Genomic DNA, 22,209 nt, shown 5'->3' with positions numbered 1-22,209 from the left:
AACGTTGATCTCTAATAACCAATTGTCAAGGTATGCATTATTTGTAACCCCTTTTCTTTGCGCATAAAATAAATTTAGCTTATGCTATTTGTTTCTGTGTATGCGTAAGTCTGTTTTAGTTGAGTCCTTGGCTTTGGGCCTGGTCACGGGCTTAGGCCAACAACTTGCTCTGCTCGAAAATGAAATTTCACTTAAAAATTTATGAAAAACCATTCTGACACAGGATGGCCGAGTAGAGTGCCAGACAAGCTGCTCAAAAGTGAGGGAATCCTCTCCAACAGATGGTTTTCATCCGCTAAAGTCCTTGATGTGAGCTCAACTGGATTATGATATATGTACAAAATTAGACCCACATGAAATCAATATCTTTGATTGCAAAAAATAGTTCAAAATAGTTCAATGAAAGTGTAATACAAATGCACACTTCTTTGAACTTAATACCTCGTCTCAGATCTTGACCAATTTCTCCCTAAATATACTTCAATTACTTGTTCTATTTAAATAAAATTAAGTGTGTCGTTTTCGGCAGCTTTCCGAAACCGTTTGCACTTGCTGTAAATGTGTAAAGTTTGATTACGGAAACTAGCTGGGAAAAAGCGTAGGAGACGTGTTGGAAAAATATAGAAAAAGTAGCAAATATATATAGCCACTAAATGGGGGCAAGGCGAAGAGGGGGGATCTGGCAAAAGTTTCTTTTGTAAAATACCATTTGTTTTATTGCTGGCATTGCTGAAAGTTTTGCAAATTGCATGCGCACACAGTTGGGCATAAATGCACGTTTAAAAGTCGGCACAAGTATATTTATATTTAGCCATATATATAGTGTAGAGATATCAAGAAGAAATTCGTATAAATCAATAAACTTATTCAATAAATGTTCGTTCCGCTGGGTATTTTGACATTTATGGCGACAATCATTATGTGCAGCAGCCAAAACCTCCGTTCGATGGGTCGTTAAACGTATAATCGATACTAATGAAGCTCCTGGATTTACTTGCTGCCAGCAATTATTGTGACTGCAGCAGATACGGATACAGATACCAGATACCAGATACCCGATACCTCCTGCTCCGAGTGCCTCTGCATCCGTTTCATGGCATAATAAATTGCCTTCGTGCGTTTAAATGGCTTCATCAATAAGCAGGCGAAACATGGCTTAAATCCCCATGGCATAAAGATTTTATGTTCCTTATTTCTCTTCTTTTTTTTTGTGAGCTTTCACCGAGATTTGTTTACGCGAGAAATGAGTGGAAATGAGCGGAAAAGCGGGTGGAAAAGCCGCCTTAATGAGCGTGGGCCAACATTTTATGTAGCACACTTTTGAGCGCAACTAATGTAATTATCTGATTAGACTCCAAAATGGAGTGGGTGGTGGATAATCATTACCCATTTAAAAAGGGGGCAAAAATGTAATGAAATTAGAAGGAGATTGAGTGGATGCATACTTAAGTCCTCTGTGGAACAATCTAAATTAAGATGATAAATCCAATACGCTTAAAACTAATGATTAGCCTAAAAAGACTTCTATGTTCCCAAATCCAAGCAAAATAGTTAAAATTAGTTAACATTTTAGCATTTTAGTAATGACATATTTTTCCAAAGACTTATTGACCTTTTTAGAATGACAATCTTTGTTTATTTTTAATAAAAAGAAAACATTTGTTTAAAATGTATCAATGTTTGAGAGACTGCAGTGACTTAAGCTAAATACATAAAAATAAGGTCCTTTAAAAGTATGTGCAATACAAATCGCTAATCCTGCTGTCAAAGGAACGTTCTTCATAAGTATATTCCACAAGATGCAATGCATTCGCTCTCAAAATAACTGAAATTGCAATTCAATTGAGTGGAATAAACTTATAGATGCCGATTCTCTGTTCGCCAGAAATTTATGACTATCCGCCAGGGAAGCCAAACCCTCGATCGTTGGGTTTGGATAGAAACCGGATGGGAAATGCCTGGGAAAACTGTGGATTGGGGATTGGGGATTGGGGACTTCTTGGTGGGCGATGGAAGACAAACGGCTCAATAAAGTCGCAATTGAATTGCTGACAATTGCAATTGCATTCCGATTGCGATGGCGATTGTAGGGCGGCTTATCAGCGTTGCACCGTCCAACAAAAGCAAACAATAATAAGCCCAAGGTGGCAGTGTAGGGTTAAGGCATCCCTGCGCCCATATCAGAGGGCGTGGCAACAACGCCCAAGTGTCGCATAAAATAAACATTTTCCAAATTGACACTTGCGATTCAAAGCCAAACACTCAATTGCAGCAATGCCAGCGACACCAACACTAATACTAACAGCTGCAACAACAAAAATTGCAAAAACCAACGACACCTACACTGAGATAAATAATTACGATTTTCTTCTACACAAAAAAGATGAACATTTTAATAACTCAAAAGAAAAGATAAATATATAAATTCTATAAATACCATTTAATAAAGCATAACTTACAAATTATTTAATATAGTTTCACATATATTTATGGAAATGCAGTAAGAAATGTATGTTAATGTTTAAGGTTTAATTTATTATTACTCTTTTCAATTCAGTTTTTAGTCATTCGTCTCGTTCAGTGTATGATGCCAGGACGACACCATCATCAACTACAACAACAATAACAAGTGAAGGAGCAGGAGGAGCCAGAGCAACAACAACTGTGGCTGATGTTGTCGTTATCAACTAAAATTCCTTGCATCGACGCACAGGACGCACAGCACTGAGACACTGTGAGTGAAGGGGGGTTACGAGGGGGAAAAAGGGGACTAAGGGGGGTAGAATAAGGGGTTTCACAGTGAGTTTTACAGGGGGTAGAAAAAAGGCACTCCTATGGTGCCGTAGAAAGTCACCGCCACAGTCAACGCCATGACCATTATCGACAACCTCAGCCTCCATTGCCATTTACCAACCAACTAACTTTTCACCCCCTCACCCCCGCGAAAGGCCCTCCCAAAAAGAGCCCTTTCCCCCTTTAAGTTGCCACCACCCATGTCCTTACCGCATCGTCATCGACATTTATAAACTGCACACAAAACACTGTCCAACTGTCCCGCACAGTTGCCCGTGGAAACTTTGCAGTCGTGTTGTTTGGACTGTTGCTTCGATTTCCCATGTCTGGGCCGGCTCTGTTTTTTGGCCAGAAGGCTGGGAAAATGGCTCTCTGGTCGCAGGAACCAGTTTACCCATCAATATTTATTAATAGAACTTTTTTATGTAGTGTTGACTACCGAATATCATCAAATAACTATTAAAAGTTCCTAACATTTCAATAAATATACAAAAAAATAAATGATTCTTAAAGGATTTGTATACTTTTCATACATTTTTATTTGTTTTTTTACACTACAAATCACATTTTAATTACTTTAAGCAACAGTTTTTTTCTTAGGCAATAACTTTAAATATATAGTTTATATATCAAACGGCAAATTGGATATAAGTTCTGCTACAAATACTATCAATGCTTTAAAAATAGTGTATTTAATAAAGCTTACAAAAATTACATTTGGTCTACTCTGAGATGGAATTTTTCTCAAATTATTTTAATTCCAAAATTATATATCTCAGACCTTTTCTAAAACGGTATAAGCCTTAAAAAGAAAAATCAGAGTGACTGCTCGCTGAACTAGTTCCCTTCGATAAATCGCTTGTGAAGCGAATCGCGCAAATCGAATAAAAGTTGAGATGGCATTTTTGTTGCTCTAACGACCATTTCAATGCGACTGTAAGTGAAGACGATAATGCTGATGATGATGATGGGGATGGGGATGGGGAAGGGGATGAGGATGGAGTCGGAGATGGGAATGGGAATGGGAATGGGTTGGATGCTCCTCCCCCCGATGAACGATAATGAAGCCATGCACATGCGGTCCAAGCTGGAGGGAAGCGGGGGAGCGGCAGGATAAGAGGAGCGTTAAGGAGACACAACCATGGCCACAGTCACGGCCACAGGACAGGACCAATGTCCACCACTTGCCGGACCTCTCAGCATGTCGACCATTCGCCTCCACATCCTTGTTACTCCTTTTTCGCTGCTCTTTCATCCTACAGAGAAAAAATTTCATTTGCTATTTATTAAACCAATCACAATTAAAAAATAACAACAATAGATAATTATTTATAGCCTTTATAGGAATATTTAAGGTAACATTTAGGTTCGTCAATAAGTTTGAGCATATTTAATGAAATTATAAATTCACAACATCCTAACTTTAAAATAAGTCAAAAGTAAATTGGGCTACATTTAATTTATTTTTATTACATATTAATTAAAATAATTAATTAATTTAAATATTAGTTCGAAATAAATTTATCATTAATTCTTTGCAGTGCACTAACTGGCATTCCTTTTTTGTGACACACACACATTTGCACAGCTGCGGAGTGGCGAAATGGAGAGTGTAAAAAGAGAAATTCCTAAATGAACGATATAAATTGTTGGCAGCCACAAATAATGAAAACACTTTGCGGTCATTTAGCGCTATTCGAAGCTCTCACACAGATACTCCCCCCTCCTACACACACACACACACTCACACACACGCACGCAGGGTGTTGACAGTTATCCTTGCGGAGACAAAGGAGTGAGAGCGAGATGGATGAACAGATCGCCCTTTGGTCCTTTTGGTCCTCCCGAATCCTTCGTCTGCCGGTGACATTTTTTCAGCTTCGACCCCAGTTCAAAGTCTATTGCAATTTGAAAATGACATACGAAGTCCATTAAGGGCACAAATGTGCAGCGAATGCGGCACAACAATTGCTAGCAGGTTCTCGTCCTTCGTCCTTCGTCCTGCAGCTGCATCCTTTGGACATCGGAGGGATTCCTAAGCGGCAAGGCAAGGTCTGGAATGACCAGCCTGGGTTCAGCAACCCAAATTATCTTAATCAACTCAAAAGCCACAGTGAGGAGTCCTTATAAAAGAGAATAATTGATGGGGAAAGCCACCGAAAAAATATTTATTGACAAAAACTCACGAACAATAAAAAATGGTTTTCATTTCTCACAAATTCAGTTTTTCTAGCCAAAAATATCAACAGTTAAATAGTTAATCTACAGCTTTACTTTTCATAATTTTTAAGTAAAAAAATTGTTTTACTGAATAATGATATAGAATGATATGACAAGAGCAGAACACAGGATAATTTGTTTTTATTCTTAGTCAGAGCCCACTGTTCCCTCATATAAGCACACTAACACACAACCAAACATTCGAAAGAGACAAAAGACAAAGGAATAAGGACGAAGGACGAAGGGCGCATCGATATCCACGTCTACGCCTGATACGTTTGTTCCATTGATAATGAACATTGACAACTTTGAATGCAGACAATTGAATCTTAATTTTCCGCCGCACCCCCCTGAAAGGATGAGGACATGGCGACATCGAATCCATTACGACATCATCCCATGAATCAATGTTTGAACACAATAAACATTTATTTATGATGCAGCAGAAATTTTTATTTCGATTTTCCATCGTCTGTAAGATCCTTTTGTGCCACAATTTCTTTCAAGCATATTTAATTACTATTTCGTTAGCTTGGAGTGAAAAAGTTATTCAGAACGTTTAAGTAAATAATGTTAGGCTTTATTCATTTGGTTTAATAGAAATTTTTGATATAAAATATCAAATTCATTCGACTGCACATATATTAGAATATTATCAAAATCATTAGATTAGATTAGAAAAAACCATAATTTAGGAATATGCTCATCCGCATGATATTAATTTATCAAGCTTAAATGTTATATCAAGTTTTAATATTTCACTCACTTTGAAATCAAAGTACTGGGTTATATCTCTAAGCTGCTGCACAATATCCTGCCTTGAATTTAGCTATCTGTTGACCTAATCCATGAATCAAATGTGCACAATAGGCATTTATTTATGAACTGGCTGCTGTCCACAGCTTTTGGAAACTCCTTCATCCCAGCATTTCGGTAATCCAGAAAGCATTGCATGTTGTGTTTTATTACCTGACCGCTGCAGTTGCAGTTGAAAATGCACTTCCTAAGCCAAGAAACAGGCAAAATAATAATAAATCCTTTGGATAAACAAAGCTAGGCATTCCAATTCATCCACTTGTTTAAAAGGAATAAAGTATTTGAAATATATATGTTTTACTCAGTTCAATTTACTTGAGTAATAAAAAACATTTTATTCCATTAGGCAACTATTAGGAATAAGAAGTTATAAATACATAACAAATTAACATTTATTTACCAGTAAATATATAATATTATATATATTAAACAAATAATCATAATAGATCAAAAATTGGTTAATATATACACCCTATATTAATGGGTATACAAAGAAGAAGAAGACAATAGCGAAGTGCTAGCAACGGCCGCCAGGAGGCGTCTGTCCCTGTCAGGTTTATGAACTAATTGAGGCACAAATGGCAACTTAACTTGCGTCCGGATTCTGTCTGCTCACGCTGTCGCACATTTCACAAACAGCAGACAGCCACGCCCTCCAACTTTTCCCCTACCGCCCCTCAGCGAGTGACAAATAGGCGTATGAGCAATGCTGCTGCGATGGCACCAGTTGGCATTCATTATGCATTACAAGCTGCTTAACCGACTCGCCGGATCTTCAGCGATTTTTCCATTAAATTACACCGAAACTGGCTGCTCTTTTGACATTACCAGAAGTCTCCCCTCCCCCTCCGCCTCCAACCCAGAATCTTAATGGGAAATGGAAATTCGACGAAAAGAAAATGCTCCCATTTAGTTATTTTCTTTTTGCACTGGGTGTGAGGGGTTAAAGATTGCGAAACCTCATAATTGGCTTAACCGCAGGAAAGGAGGAGAATGCCGTGGAGTAGCAGTGTTAAAGTGGTAAATATGTCAGCGGCAGTAGAGACATAAATTTTCGTTAAGTAGACGGGCACACGCAATCGCTGCCAGAAAGTAGAAGAATCACTTCGCGTAGAATCCAAGCCAGGAAGATGAAGATGTTTTAGAAGGGGGTGGGTATCGGTATCGTACACCGAGAGAAACGAATACATAAATATCGATTTTTTTTATATTTAATACACTGGAGACTTATCTTACTTAACCTATTTCATTTTATTCTTTTGAAAAAATATTTGAAATTCTTGAAAGTATTTCCTAATAATTAAAAATACATAAGTTAAATTCATTTTATTGTCAGCATTATTTCTAGACTAGTTTCTTTTGTCTACGAACAATCCTTCTACAAATATTATTCAAATAAAATTAATCATGTTACTCATTAGGAAATGTAGTTCATGCATTTTACAAATTTTGGAAAATGGTTTGTTTTACATAGAATTTATTTTATCATTAATCGGAAGTTTATTATTAATTATTTGTGTATTAGTAAGTGTTGCTTTTTTAACTTTATTAGAACGTAAAGTATTAGGGTATATTCAAATTCGTAAAGGTCCTAATAAAGTTGGTTTAATAGGAATTCCTCAACCTTTTTGTGATGCGATTAAATTATTTACAAAAGAACAAACTTATCCATTGTTATCAAATTATTTAAGATATTTTAAAGGGGCAACAAAATTTGTAAGGATATTTTTTGAAGAACAAATTAGGACATTAATAAATAAAGCGGACTCTATTGTAAATTTCTATGTCTATTTGATTTCGGTGTAGTAGGCAATAAACGGTTGGTCTAATCTTGCTGCGCTTGAATGATGATGATGTGCCACGCCCACCGTCTTTCGCCCGCTTCACACACACACATATGCACACGGACAAAGCCTTAATTACAACGTGCCAAGAGTTAAGCCGAATATTTTTTGGTTTTTGTGGGGCAGGAGAAGACGAATGAATTGCTGTGGTGTGGCCAAAAAATAGAAGGGACGCAGGCGATAGAATGGGGGCGGCAGAAGATATAGGGGGCGTGGTCGTGAAGGGGCCAAGAAGAAGATTTTTGGGAGAACACGTGCGCACATGTGCAACTTCCGTTAAAAATCTATTGCTAACTTTCAACAATTCACAGACACAAACGTGGCCAGACACACACACAGGCACATTCACGAGAACACCCATCCACCCACACACATACACACAATCATACACACACACTTGAAAGGTGCGCGCTTCGGCTGTTTGTGTAAGTGAGTTAGAGTTTCCTGCAGCTGTCGTGGCAACTTCCGGTTCCTCTTCTTCTTCTACTGCTTTTGCAACAACGTTTACGTCGACGCCAAAGTCCATGTCTCAGGACCCCCTTTCATACTCACCACCCCACCCCTGTCCTTCCTTCTATCTCCTGCATGACGGCTAAAACACTTATTTGGCTTAAGGCTAAAAACTCAAAGCCAAAAATAGCAATAACAACAAGAAGTAGCCAGGAGGAAAAGTCTGGAGGTGAAAAACTTGGAATAGTAAAAGCCAAGAACTTTGTGTACTCTATAATATAATGGTACATCCATTTAGGGATTACCCTAAACATATTTTAGTTTGGGTAAGATTTTAATGCGCAATACACTAAAATTCAAATAGCTGATACGATACGACGCCATTCAGAATTTTGTTTAAAAAACATTCTCCCATTTCCAACATTTTTTTTGTTGTTTTTTATACATTTTTTAGTTGTACTCAAATAATTTATGAAATCAGAGGCACCACTACGTATAAGTAATAAACATCACGTATACGTAACAACAGTTGGCAGATATATTTTATTTTCCATGAAAAAAACCACAACTTATTTCGCATTAAGTAGTTAAGTCGGCCCTATTTCTTTATACATTTCTTATTAAATTGAAATATATTTTTGCTTTAAGAAATTAATAATAGAAATTAAATTTGTAAAGATGAAATGATGCTTATACATATATTCTATAAGCAGATGGATAAGAAATACAACGTTTAATTGTTTACTTTTAGACACTTTTCTAAATAATCTTAAATCTCAAAAGGTTATGGCCTTATATTTATTGGTATACTATTATAAATATACCCTAACTAGCGATTTCCTTTGCCACCGCCATATTTTTTTGCGAAACATGCATCTGTAATCAACAGAGATATTACGGATGGGTAAAGTAAGTAGTACGCATACTGCACCCTGTGTGTGCTTAAAAATTGCACAAAGTTTAAGCTTTGTGTGCACGTGTGCATGGGTGGGGAAAATGCGGAAAATGGAGGAGGGGGGGCAATCGGGAAAAGGGGGGCTGTTGAGTCAGTCGTGGAACTGTTGCTGAAGTCACGTAATTCAAATAACTAAAGTTGGCGTAAATATGCCGAGCATACAACACACCCACTCGAATGGAGTTGAGTTACTGGCAAAAGACAATTGCTCACGCACTTACTTGTTGTTGGCCCGGCTTAAAGTTCATTAATTTCTCTCACCCTGGCTGTAATTTGTTTTAAGCAAACAACTGACGAGAATGCTGCAGGCTTTCGAAGGGGTTAAATTGCATCCGGTTTGCTCATACAAATATGCAATGGTGAGATATTTAAATGCAGCAAAAAATACATTCGAAAGAGTTTTTAACTTACGTTTTTGGAATCGGTTTCCGACTTGTTAGCATATTCTTTAATAATCCCACTGAAAATTCCTAGTAAAAAGTACATTTCAGTTATAAAAAAATAATAAAAATAATAATTCAATTATTAAACTATTTTATACATTTTTATTTTTACCTTAAACTTTGATAACATCTTTGGCGTTATGAAACCACCATATTAACTTTCCTAAGAGTAAACTTTATAAATAAAAATTCTTAGGAGATTTTAAATTTTAATTTCAGTTGACTATAAGTATGCAATACAATGTTTATTTTTATTTGTTATTTTAAAATACATCGCAATGTATGTATTGCAATATCAAACTCAATATATGTTTGTTTAAAAAACAAATTACCTATAGAGATTATTTCTGTCTTGAAGTAACTTTAAAATATACCGGAAATCTTGAGCTTGGCAAAAATGGGGATGAGCTGCTAATTACTCGCTAAGCTTCTCTTTTGAGCTTCTAGAGAAAAGAGAATAAACACTTCAACAGTGCAGTTTGGCCAGCACTTGGCTTAAGTCCTAATCCCGAGGTCCTGCCTTATGAGCCATGTCGGGATTCTGGCTCTGGACGTCTGTTGCGTAATTAGTTACCAGATTTGTCTGTGCAATTCGCGCGGCTACTTTATATGTTAATGAGTTTTTGCTGGCCCCACTTGGCCAAGTCCGTTCTTCTTTTGACACAAATTTCCTTTGTCTTGGCCATGAGTGGAGTCTGTGGCTAGGGACAATTGAATTGGAAAACAGCTTTCGTGGCTTACATAATGCAAACACTGGCAAACGAATGTTAAAATATATTAAATTAAATGCAATGCTTACAAGTATGAGCAAGCCAATCTCATATGCAAAAAAAAAAGTGAAAAGGAGTTTGTGATTTTTTTTGTTGTATTGACATCTTTAAACAATAAAATAAAAATGTATAATAACAACAAACATACATATACTTATAATATCTATCAACTTATACTATTTAAAAATATATCATTCCATTTAATAAAATAATATTGAAATATTTATTATCCTCTTTCTCCTTTCAAAACAATCTATGATATTTTTCTATGTGCAAATGGCAAAGTAGGAGCTTCTCTGGAGGGAAAAGGAAACGCTGAAAATTCCACAAAATATGAAAGTCGCTGTCCTGCTTATCGCACAAATGGCATGGCCAGGAAAATAGGGTTGGAAAGGGTTGGGGAATGATGTGGAAAAGGGCGTGTGGAAGGGGGTACAGTGAAAACCCTGCTGAAGCGGCCGCTTTTTGCCAAAGTTCAAATTGCATTTGGCAAAAAGGAAGGAGGCGGGCGAAAAGAAAATGTGCACAGCAAAAACGATTTTGATAGACAGCGGGGAAAGCAGGGAAAGCACCGCATGTGTGTGTGTGTGTATGAGTGTGGCAACATTTTCTTATCTAAACAATATTGCGACTACTGCACTTGCATAGCGACAACAACAACCAAATCGCTTCTATGGCTGATTGAACAAAGTTTGTATGCATATACTTTGCTTTTGTAGTTGTCATAACAATAGGGTATCATAGGGTATTTCTGACAAGAAAATGCTTATGAAAATGTAGGCCCTTAATTTAGTATTGGTCGATTATTTTAGAAACAAATCTACATCACTCTTATATATCCAAATATTATTTCTATAGTGAAGTTATTTCGTTATAAATGGGCCCAATCGGTATTAAAAGCCATCAGAATTTGCCAGGTATCAATGAGCCTCCACCTAATCTCCACTTGTAGATTGTTTTTCACAAACTTTTTGACTTTTGCGCTGCAAATGAGAAAATGACAATGTACTTGTTACTGTTGTTTTTGCCAACATGTGCTGCCAATGACTCTGGTAGTACGCGAAATTCTGCCCAAATGCTGGTCAAGTTTTAGGAAGAACTTAAACAGCCACCGAATTATTGGAAAATGGTAAAAGAAAATTGTATGTAAAATGTCGTATAGACTTTCAGAGCTAAACTAGAAGGAAGGAATAGTGGTAATCCATGATTTGTTTTCTTCCATCAATTTCATTAAATTCATTCCAATAAATTGTATATATAAAACATAATAAATCCACATAACCTTCCCATTAATTCCACTCTGTCATAGTTAGAGTTTCTGTATTAACTCAATTTAAAATATATTCCTTATTGAATAAAAGCCAACAAAAAGGTAAAAAATCCATAACAAGTATTTAAAATTTGCCTTGATTGCCACTCACTCAATAAAAGAGACTTTTATAAATAAATATTTAAATGTACAGTAGCTCTAAAAGATAGATCAGCAAATGCAGTAATCTATGGAGAACTAATAAACTCATTAAATGATAGTACAAAATTTGCTGTATTTTTCAAGTGTGATTTGTTATCTAATCAAAAAACTCCACAAACTGACGTGGCCTAATATGACCGAGAAATATCTAGAAAATATTCCCAAAAAAACTTTTAATAAAACAAAACAAGCACTCTTTGTTTAAATTGTTTATTTTTTCTAAAACCTATTTTGTTTTTTTATCATCTGGTTTTCTTTGTTGTTTTTATGGTTCTTGTTTGGGAACAGGTAAATTACAATGTAAATTAATTATTTCACATGTTTAACATATTGTTTGGGTTTTATCTTTTTTAAGGAGTTTGATTTGTTTGGTTTTCTTTTCCCTCACAACATTTCGGCGCCATCTCTTTCTCAATTCTGCCTATCGCTTTCGCGCCATAAAGGTAATAAAAGTTGGTTTAACAAAGTTTTTGTTATTAGAACTAATTGTAAATTTATAAATTATAAACTTAAAGCAGTTTGTTACCAATTTGATAGCTTGTAACATACATTTCATACGCATTTATTTTTTGTTTGTCTCTGCTTGTTGTTTTATTTATTTAATTTTTTATTTAGTTTGTTTGGAGGAGATAGCTGGTTGTTCTAAATAAATGCGTACGTTTAGGAAGCAACTTAAAATGTACAGTGACAGTTTTTGTTGTAGTTTTGGATGTGTGTGTGTGTTGTTTTGTGTGCTGAGTGAAGAAATAATGTATAATAATTGTGGAATATTTTTCTCTCTTGTATTTTGAACTCCGCGTTTATGACTCTGTCAGTGGGGGAAATCGGGAGACGGACAACGGACGACGAACAGTGGCACACTGGTAACACATTGGATCAAAGAATAAAAGCCATTCCATAGGATCCCAGATCCCTGCTGGCCGCATTTTTTACACACAAACGACAGATCATCATAAAAAACGTTTGTTAGCAGATTTATATATCTCTTTGTTGTTGTTGTTGTTGTTAGCGGATGATGTGAAAAAGTTACAATGGATGTGTGCTTGGGGTCTGAGGCTGAAGTAGGGATTAGCTGCCCTCGATCCGGTCTAGCCGATCATCAGCCCGCAGCCGAGTCTGAAGTTATTCTTCACGTGGTTCATGCGTCCGCTCAGGGCGAGCGTAAATGGCAATGGGGTCAGACGCTTCTCCAAAACACCGGAGATGTGCCAGTTGGAATCAATTCCTCCTGAAATTGGAGATAAAATTAAGTAACGGGTCAGGGACAATCCAAAGCCAAGGGTCTCATTTGGTTTCTTCAATTTTTCTCCGCGTTAACTTAATTTTTTCTTTTTTTCTTAGCCACACGTAACGAAAGATTTAAAACAAAAACAATTGATAAATAATAGTACAACAAATATAACTAAAACATTGTTTTGTTACTAGTAATATGTAATATCACTATGCATTGATATTATTAGCTTTAATATATTTTGACGAAATATATTAGAATGTGGCAGAATCAAAAATACTTTATGCATTATAATCAGCGAAAATATCAAAGTGCTTTATATTTTATATACAATTGGAAAGTTATATACCAGAAATATTGCCGATCTTCATTTACTTAAACTCAAAAAAACCCTTCTTTAAGAAACACAAAGCCCTTAGCTGTTGATCAAACGCATATGCTCTCACCTCTGAAGACCAGATCCGCCTTGGGCAGATCGATCTGGTAGGCCAGCGTGGCCACCGACTCCTGCATGCGCAGGCTGGTCTCCACCTCGACACCGACCTGCAGCTGGTCGCTGGCCTTCTGGTAGTAGCACACGTGCAGGCCGCTCTGGCCCAGGGTCCCCGACCACACCGAGTTGCCGGCCGTATAGCGGCCCACGGCGGACACAATGGCTATCTGACGGCCGGGGACATTCGGACCGAACTGGTAGGCCAATTCGGCGCCCAGGGCGAGGGCTGGAGTGACTGACTGCAGATACTGGCCAACGACCACGCCGGAGTTGGTGAATATGCTGGGATTGGCCACCGTCAGCGAGGCGGTGTAATCACTGCCGCGATAGTCGGTCGTCAGCTGCGTGGCCACCATCTTCGAGTCCTGGATCTGTGGGTCACCAAAACGTTGATGATTATTATCTAATGGCATATACATTGTATTTAGATAATATAATTTATAAATCCTGAATAAAATTAGCTATACCAGATACTTAATACCTGTAACCCATGATGAGCTTTACATGTATTTTATGCAAATCATCATTTTAAATAGGTATCTGATTCATCATAAACAATGTCCCATGAACGTTTTTTTGACAATGAATAATTTAAAAATAAATAAAACTTCGGCAAATGCTTCAATAGAGTTTTAACCAAATAGGGCTTTCTTTTTTTTCATAGCTGCCTTCTGCTCTTTTCCTTATTATTTTGGGTAAATATTTTAATGGAGCAATGGTGTTAAATGGAAATTAAGAAAATCCTTTTGAAGTTTATGCCTATCATTCTCTCATCTCTATTATAAGCTATATTTTAACAAATGCAAAGGGGGAAACAAGCGGGCTTAATAGTCACATTAAAGAATATCAAATAAACCTAATGTTTACACTTCTTTGGATGTTCCTTTTAAAAGTAATGGACTCACAATGTCAGAGTAGCCATATGGTGTTCAATAATTTAATGAAATTATTCTACGATACAAGACTTCTTAATCTTCTTTGCGAGTTCCTGGTTCTGACGAAGCTATCCCATCCTATCCTTGTGTATTTATAATTGCCTAAGCCTAACTATATTGTTTTACAATACATTGTATGCAATTACAAAAGTATGTATGTATGTTTCTGCCAAATGTTGTTATCTTATGGTATCAGGCTATGCTGGGCTATATTCGGCTTCTACTAGAACAACCTGATGCCTGAGCCTCCGTGATGTGACTAAGATTGACTAACAATTTTGTACAAATGCCAAGAAGTCATTAAGGAGTTCCTGCGGAGTGTGTGTCGGGGTTATCCTTGGCTTAGGTCCTCCCGAACCCGTAGCCTCTTTGCGGCGGCCTAATCACCGCCAGAACTCACCTGCGAGGCGAACTTGCAGCGCAGACGCGCGGAAAACTGGTGGATGACGTTGGCGTTCAGGTTGCCCGACGGATCAATGTCGCCCAGGAGCACTGGGAACGCCTCCGTGGGGCTGTACTGCTTGGTGCCCACGTAGGTGGCTCCGAAGCGGTAGCCACTGGGGACCACATTGCTCATGTTGATGGTGTGCGACACCTGGAAGTGGTTGCTCAGCCCTTTGTTCAGCATGATCTTGGCGCCCTCGAAGGTGATGGCCTGGATATCTGGGAATGGAGCGAAGAAATGTGCGCTGATAATACATAATATATAATATGGTGCCCCCCAAGCCCCGTACCCCCTCCAAATGCCCCGTCTCGCTCTCGCATGTTGTAGGTTATGTCATCAGAGGTGCGGGGTCTATTATTTCTTTGGCGATTCCCGTACGCTTTTTCCTGACTGAAGTCCACCTACCTTTGCACTTTTTGTGGAGCTCCTCGACGGTCCCGGGATTCTCCAGGGGCGCATCCTTGGCGGCGAAGGTTCCTACGGCGGAGGAGGAGGATCCGGACGGAGCGCCGGAATCGGCGGGCAGGGAAGCCGGTTCCGGGAGGCCGAGACCCAAATTTGAGGCGCCACTGCCACTGGCGCCGGAGGAAGCCGCTAGCACGTTGCCCATTTTCTAAATCCCGATGTAATCTATGTAATTTCAAGCTGCACGCGCTAATCGTGCTTTTTTTTGTGAGTTACGGCGAAAATCACAACGTGACCAGATGGTTAGCGTTTAAAATGGCCTAATTAATGTCGCGGCTGCCGATGTTGCCAGACTGTCGTGGTTTCAAATATTTATTTGGAATTTACAAAATTATTCAATCACAACTACAAAGGTGTATAAAAGTTATATTGTTTACGTACACTGCTTCGTTTTCGACATTAATTTCAAAGTCCTCATTTGAAGTCAATCAAAAAAAATCTAGAAAAATAAACATAAACGAATTTGTACATAAACATATGCCACAAATGTAAATTTTATTGTTTTTCATATTGCCGATTTTTAAAATAACAATTATTTATTCGGAAAAGATATTTGAGCACGCCTACAAAGGTCTATTAAAAATAAATAAGAGCTCCTATTCTTTTTTGACATTCATTCTAAATATATTTTTAACCATTTTTGCTGCAAAAAGAGTATCACAAATTAATTTATATATTTTAAATAAAACACCTATTAAACGAGTTTGCTCCCATAATGTAAAGTATTATATTATCTCTAAGCCGATTAGATTAGACCATAACCATCCCTTGATTAACAAATACCATGCCATTCATATTAATAAAAACGTTTATATTTCAAGTTTCAAGTATATGTATAGCTTTCCCGTTCGGATTTGTGTATGTGGAGTTATGTGTTTTATGAGTTGGGAGCACAGAAACTCGGCTACGTATTTCTCGTGTGACTCATTACCAATAATAGGGACAAAATATAAGTATTTTGGAAAGAGGGGGCCAAACTCAATGTTCACTAATTTCCGTGAGTCACCTAATTAAAAGTTAACTTAAGAGCGAAACTAAAAGTAATTAGAAAAAAAACGAATATACATATATACGTAATTGTTTTGGTGTTTCAGCTAAACTAGGCCATTAAACAAGATTAATAGAGTCAACAAAATGGGTTTTTTGGGGGCTACGATACAAATCAATGTACATCAAACAGTATTGAAAATTATGGATGGGGAGGAAGGTCGGGGGGAATCAACAACAGGATGACTTTTCCGGCTCGGCCACCACGAGGTTAAAATCCAGACTGTTAGGCCGCGAGAAACCGGACTTGATGCCATCCCAGCCATCCTCGGCCTTGTATTCGCCGGATCGAATGCGGGCGTACACCTCCTGGGTGACCATGCGAAAGGCCTCCTCTACATTCGCTCCGGATCGGGCCGATGTCTCGACGAAATGCAGGCCATGCTGTTTGGCAAACTTTTGCGCCTCCTCCGTGGTCACTTCGCGTTGTCCACCGGCATTGATAAGGTCCAGCTTGCAGCCGACCAGCGCGAAGACAGGGCGGTGGGGCTCAATGTGACGCTGCGCCTCCATCATCCACAGCGGTATGTGCTCGAAGCTGGCGTGATTCGATATGTCGTAGACCAGCAGCACGCCCACCGAGTTCCGGTAGTAGGACTTGGTGATCGAACGGAAGCGCTCCTGGCCTGCGGTGTCCCACAGCTGCAGCTTGATCTGTGTGCCGTCCTTCATCTCGATGAGGCGGGCGAAGAAGTCGACTCCAACTGTGGGATCCGACAGCTGCAAAATGTAGGAAAATAGAACACCATTAGGGGGCTATGGTACTGGGATAAGGATAACCATTGAGCTGCCTAAAGCCTAGACTATTAAACATTTTTATTCATTTAGAAACAATATACATGAAAACGCAATAACACTCAAAAATTATGCAAATAACTTATAAAATATAATAAAATTTGTTTTTATCTTAATCCAAATTGTTACTCACAACGATTATTAAAATAAAAAAAACAACTACCAAATAGTGACTAATAATTAGTAGCAATTTAAAACAATTCCTTAATAATGTGTAGAAATTTAAATGTAAATGTCCTTTACAAGTAAAGGATACATTTATACATTTTTCTGTACTTCACCTCAATAATAACTAAGAACCTTAATTGCAACCTCTCAAAAAATGTTTTTTTAATTTAAGAAGCTTACGAAATTTATAAATAGTTACAAGTATATATAATGACTCTCTCCCTTTATTTATTTTTTTTAATTTTCGAAACTTCTTCCTTTTGATATCTCCTTGAATTTTGAATTTCCCGCCCCAGTTTTGTGCAGCCCTGGTCCTTTTTACAGCCTTGTCTGGTGTTGTTGTTGTTTGCATTATCAGGCGAGCACATACACACACTCAGAGCTCACACACACATACTTAGGTGACTAAGGCAGCATCTCAAAAATAATCCACTCCCTTTGTCATTTGCAATCACTTAATTATGTAATAAACGCATTAAATGCATCACAAGAAGATCGCACAGTGGGCATACACATACGCACAGTGGTCAAAATCTTAGGAAATACGCACCTCGGCGAATTTGCCGTCTGTGAAGAACTTCAAAAGCGAACTTTTGCCCACGGTGCTGTCGCCGATTAAAATCAGTCGGAATTGGTACTCGAAAATGGGCTCCACCATTTCGAAGGCGTTTTTGTGAATTTACGGCTCCAAATTAGCAATATTTCAGCGGTTCTATTGCAAAAGTTTGAGACGCAAATCGGTGGTTCGCCTTTTACGGATGATTTGTTCTTTCTTTACTCCAGCAAAACAAAAGATTTGTGTATTGCACTTGGATCCTGGCTTTTCGACGTGTATTTTTCGATTAATTATAAATTATAAATATTCGAGAATTCAGCTGCCACTGAATTTTGTTTTGTTTTGTGTTTTTTTTCTAATGCGCAAACCTGCGCCTGTGTGCGTGCGCTCGTGTGTGTGTGATAAAGGCGGCGATGCCGGACACCCAAAAACTATCGATAGCACAAAAAGTAGCCTTATCGCAAAAGCCAAGTTTCAAACTTGCTAGCCATTGTAAAAATAGGACCCAAAATGGCACTTCTACAGTGTCTTAATATTTTGTCTTAATTTTCTAATAATTTTCATTCAAATTTGTAATTTTAATGTTGATACATTTTTTTAATTGTTTTCATGTTAAATAAGCTAGATTTAGCGTGAAAACGGTAACCGGCTAATGGCTGCGCCTGAGTCGATATGGCAACGCCTCCCAACTGTCATTCTGACAGCTGTTCGGTTGTATATATATATTTGTACGCATTGTGTTTTCCTTTTACGTTTGTTTTCCGTGGAAATTGTCCGTATTTCTCACAGCACACAAATGTACAAACAATTCGCCGGACTTTTGGAGGCATCTACGAAAATTAAAACCTTTTTGTCATTAATTGGCAACCGGAGCCCGTAATTTAGCCGCTCCGGGATACGGAATCCACCTCGTTCTCCGCGTTCTCCTGCTCCTCCTCCCCCGATTCGGTTACGGAACCAATATTATTACCGTTAATTATAGCCACAGCGGGGCGAGAGCATATAGAAATCGCCATATAGATGTTCAAATTCGTGCTAAACGACGCCGCTAACTACGTGCGCTCTAATGTGCGGGATTTCAGTCTGAATGCACTGCGATTTCTCCCGCAACTGCCACAATTGAGTCCATACGATGTAAGTTCTGGAATTGGTAATACCCTATGGGTGTCAATAACAGCCGTTGACTACCACAATTGAGACCATTTGAAGATCGGTAATACCTTATAGATAGTTCCTCTGTTATAGACCCCCATTAAATGCTAAAATTGGCCACAAATATGTAAAATATGGGATCAGTAATACTCTATAAATAACATTATTGTTAGTTAATAATGATATGGAATCAGTAATACCCTATAATATCAATAAAGATCAAATATGTTGTAAAACCCCTTTAATTTACAAATTTGAGACCATAAGTTGTAAAATCAATGATTAGTAGGACAACATAGATAGCACTTTTATAAAATACGAAACCCACAGTTTCTTTTAAATACCTGCTTAGTTAATAATGATATGGAATCAGTAATAACCTATAATTCCTTTAACTTACGAATTTGAGTCCATAAGTTGTAAAATCAATGATTAAAAGTACAACATAGATAACGCTTTTATAGGATGCCAAATCCACAGTTTGTTTTGAATACCTGCTTCCATATTTCCACAAATTTATTTTATTCATCTATAGGGGTGCACCTCTTAAAAAGCAAACTGTGTATACCATTAAGACCCTTAGTTTTAATTGGTTCACCGCAAGTAGAATAACTGCATACAGTATTTGTAGCTATATTTGTATTTATATGCATATAAATCTTCATTTTTTCAAATGAAATGCAGCTTTAAGATCATATTGTTAAAAACAATTTATTAATGTTATCATCTCATGTGCAGTATATATATTTTAAAAAAATAATAATAAATAGAACATAAAATGTACCCAAATTTACCTTAATTTTAGTTGATTTCAGTTGAAATATTTTAATATGAAAATGGACTTATTAAATGAAAAGATAACATCTAAGTGTGCTCTTGTTATTTATCGTCTTGTTTTATATTTTTATAACTAAAAAGCCATTTGCATAGCACACGTCTAGAATGGTATTTTTTTTTATAAAATCTATTTATGTATATTTAAACATATATCTATAAATGAATAGAGTTTATAGAAACGTGTGGTAAAGATCTTAAACTTGAAAACCATTAAATCGGCATCAGTGGGTGCTCTCGCAGAAACACAAAGATCCTTTGTTAATCCCAATCATTCCCCACAGGTTAACCTAGTTTTGAGGGAGAACGAGTTCGTCTACAACTTTCCCGTGGACGGAGTCATCCGGAGCTATGAAACGAATCAGCTGGGATCCAATTCTCCCTGTGAGGATTCCCGCACGGAGGCCAGTTTGCTGCACCGCAACGGCTTCATCTGTGGCATTTTCGACGGCCATGCGGGAGCAGCCTGTGGCCAGGTGGTGTCCAAGCGGCTGCTTCGGTATGTTTCAGCAGCCACTTTGCCTCGCCAGGTGCTCCGGGAACAGATGAAGCAGGGCTGCAGCAGCCAGTCATTCCTCAAATGCCACAACGACAACGTGGACTTCGTCAGCGAGATCAAGCCCATCTACGAGGCCAGTTTCCTTAAATATATCAAGCAGCTGACGGAGACGCCGCAGCGGGATGTGTCCAGCGAACTGGTGCACGCCTTTCTCCAGCTCGACGAGGGTCTGTCCCAGGAGGCGTTGTCCAGCAGCGATGTGCGGACCATGAGCGTCGCACTATCCGGTGGGTGTTAACTATAACGATATATGTACAACTTTGAAGCTAAGCGGGGTTATAAAATGCAGCATTATGTTTAAAATGGGATTGTATGCTTTCCACCGAATTGCATCAAATACTCCTAAGAACTCTATTTTGGCCAAAACAATTTTAATCCCTGAATTAATCAGCTCTATATGCTAAATCTTATCGTTTCTACAATGTCTTATGAAATGCCTTAATCAATTCATGTTATATTATTTATAGACCAAAATTATACTTTTAAATTTATAAGCTTCAAATGGCATTTTTAATTTTCTTCATCTAATAATTCTGGATAGCCCATGATGATTTATTTAAAACTTAAATTTATTTGTAACAAATAATAAAACTGGTGAATTCTCAGGCTCCGTATGGCACGTTTAATGTTTTGCACAAACCAAATGCTGATAATTACTTTTCAAACATTATTTAATATATATTTACCTTTCAGGAGCCGTTGCCTGTTTAGTGCACATGGAGGGCCTGCAGCTGCACGTGGCCAGCACGGGTGACTGCGGCGCCGTGTTGGGCGTCCTCGATCCGCAGACGCAGCAGTGGCAGCCAAAGAAGCTCAATATCGAGCATAATGCGGACAACATGACGGAGGTGCGTCGCATCCTGGCCGAACATCCCAAGGAGGAGCAGGAGACGGTGATCCGGAATGGCAGACTGCTGAGCCAGCTGGCGCCATTGCGTGCCTTCGGGGACTTCCGATACAAGTGGTCCCTGGACATAATGCAGCAGAAGGTGCTGCCCATGTTCGGCGAGCAGGCAATGGCGCCAAATTACTATACGCCACCGTACCTAACCGCCCGCCCCGATGTTCAGCAACACGAACTGGGGCCCAACGACAAGTTTCTAGTCATCGCCAGTGACGGCCTGTGGGATTTCCTCTCGCCCAGCGAGGTGGTCAGTCTGGTGGGGGAGCACATTAACTCCAAAAAGATCCTCGAACCGATGCGCCTGCCCGAGGGCGACACAACGCTGCAGCAAATCTCTGAACAGCTAGTCGAGCGCAAGTCAGTATAAAACTCATTTGGAAATTGATGTCCACTAATTATGATGTTGTCTTACAGAGCTGGTCTCACCCGCAAGCCCGTGGACCAGAACGCGGCCACGCATCTCATCCGACATGCTTTGGGCGCCACCGACTATGGGATTGAGCACTCCAAGATCTCGTACTATTTGACGCTGCCGAAGGACGTGGTACGTCTGTATCGCGACGACATCACTATCACCGTCATCTACTTCAACTCGGAGCACATTGCCCAGCTGCACAGCGAGGCGGAGCAATCGGGGGTCACTGCGCCGGTAGCGTGATCTCCGTAATCTTCGTGAGAATATGTGTATATTTAACGAGCCTAACCTTCAGCCTAACTAGCCTAAGTGTTGCGTTTAAGTTTGTTTCATCCGCCATCGGACCTCGGACGACTGCCGCGCCAAATAAATCCCACGGGGAAAGCGAAAAATCACATATGTAAATTGACTTGTTAATGAAGAGAGCAGGGATTGGCCTTAGTTGTAG

At 38.5% G+C, this 22,209-nt stretch overlaps 3 protein-coding genes across 3 annotated transcripts; 1 reads left to right on the top strand and 2 right to left on the bottom strand.

Moving 5' to 3' along the window:
* Positions 1-11,956: 11,956 nt before the first annotated feature.
* Positions 11,957-15,644, bottom strand: LOC108046428 (mitochondrial import receptor subunit TOM40 homolog 1). The gene is made up of 4 exons (XM_017126087.2): positions 15,272-15,644; positions 14,822-15,084; positions 13,440-13,857; positions 11,957-12,990 (listed from the first exon to the last, which is right to left on the bottom strand). The coding sequence occupies exons 1-4, from the start codon at positions 15,474-15,476 to the stop codon at positions 12,851-12,853; spliced, it is 1,026 nt and encodes a 341-aa protein (XP_016981576.1). The 5' UTR covers positions 15,477-15,644; the 3' UTR covers positions 11,957-12,850.
* A 477-nt stretch (positions 15,645-16,121) lies between these two features.
* Positions 16,122-18,296, bottom strand: LOC108046435 (ras-related protein Rab-39B). Its single transcript, XM_017126096.2, has 2 exons — positions 17,892-18,296; positions 16,122-17,098 (listed from the first exon to the last, which is right to left on the bottom strand). The coding sequence occupies exons 1-2, from the start codon at positions 17,997-17,999 to the stop codon at positions 16,550-16,552; spliced, it is 657 nt and encodes a 218-aa protein (XP_016981585.1). The 5' UTR covers positions 18,000-18,296; the 3' UTR covers positions 16,122-16,549.
* A 291-nt stretch (positions 18,297-18,587) lies between these two features.
* Positions 18,588-22,160, top strand: LOC108046416 (pyruvate dehydrogenase [acetyl-transferring]-phosphatase 1, mitochondrial). Its single transcript, XM_017126075.1, has 4 exons — positions 18,588-19,031; positions 20,168-20,669; positions 21,136-21,703; positions 21,761-22,160. Exons 1-4 carry the CDS (start codon positions 18,918-18,920, stop codon positions 22,002-22,004), a joined length of 1,428 nt encoding a protein of 475 aa, XP_016981564.1. The 5' UTR covers positions 18,588-18,917; the 3' UTR covers positions 22,005-22,160.
* Positions 22,161-22,209: the final 49 nt, after the last annotated feature.

The sequence above is a fragment of the Drosophila rhopaloa genome, unplaced genomic scaffold (genome assembly GCF_018152115.1).
Source record: "Drosophila rhopaloa isolate 14029-0021.01 unplaced genomic scaffold, ASM1815211v1 contig_3, whole genome shotgun sequence".
NCBI lineage: Eukaryota > Metazoa > Arthropoda > Insecta > Diptera > Drosophilidae > Drosophila > Drosophila rhopaloa.
This window is presented reverse-complemented; position numbering and strand designations above follow the sequence as displayed.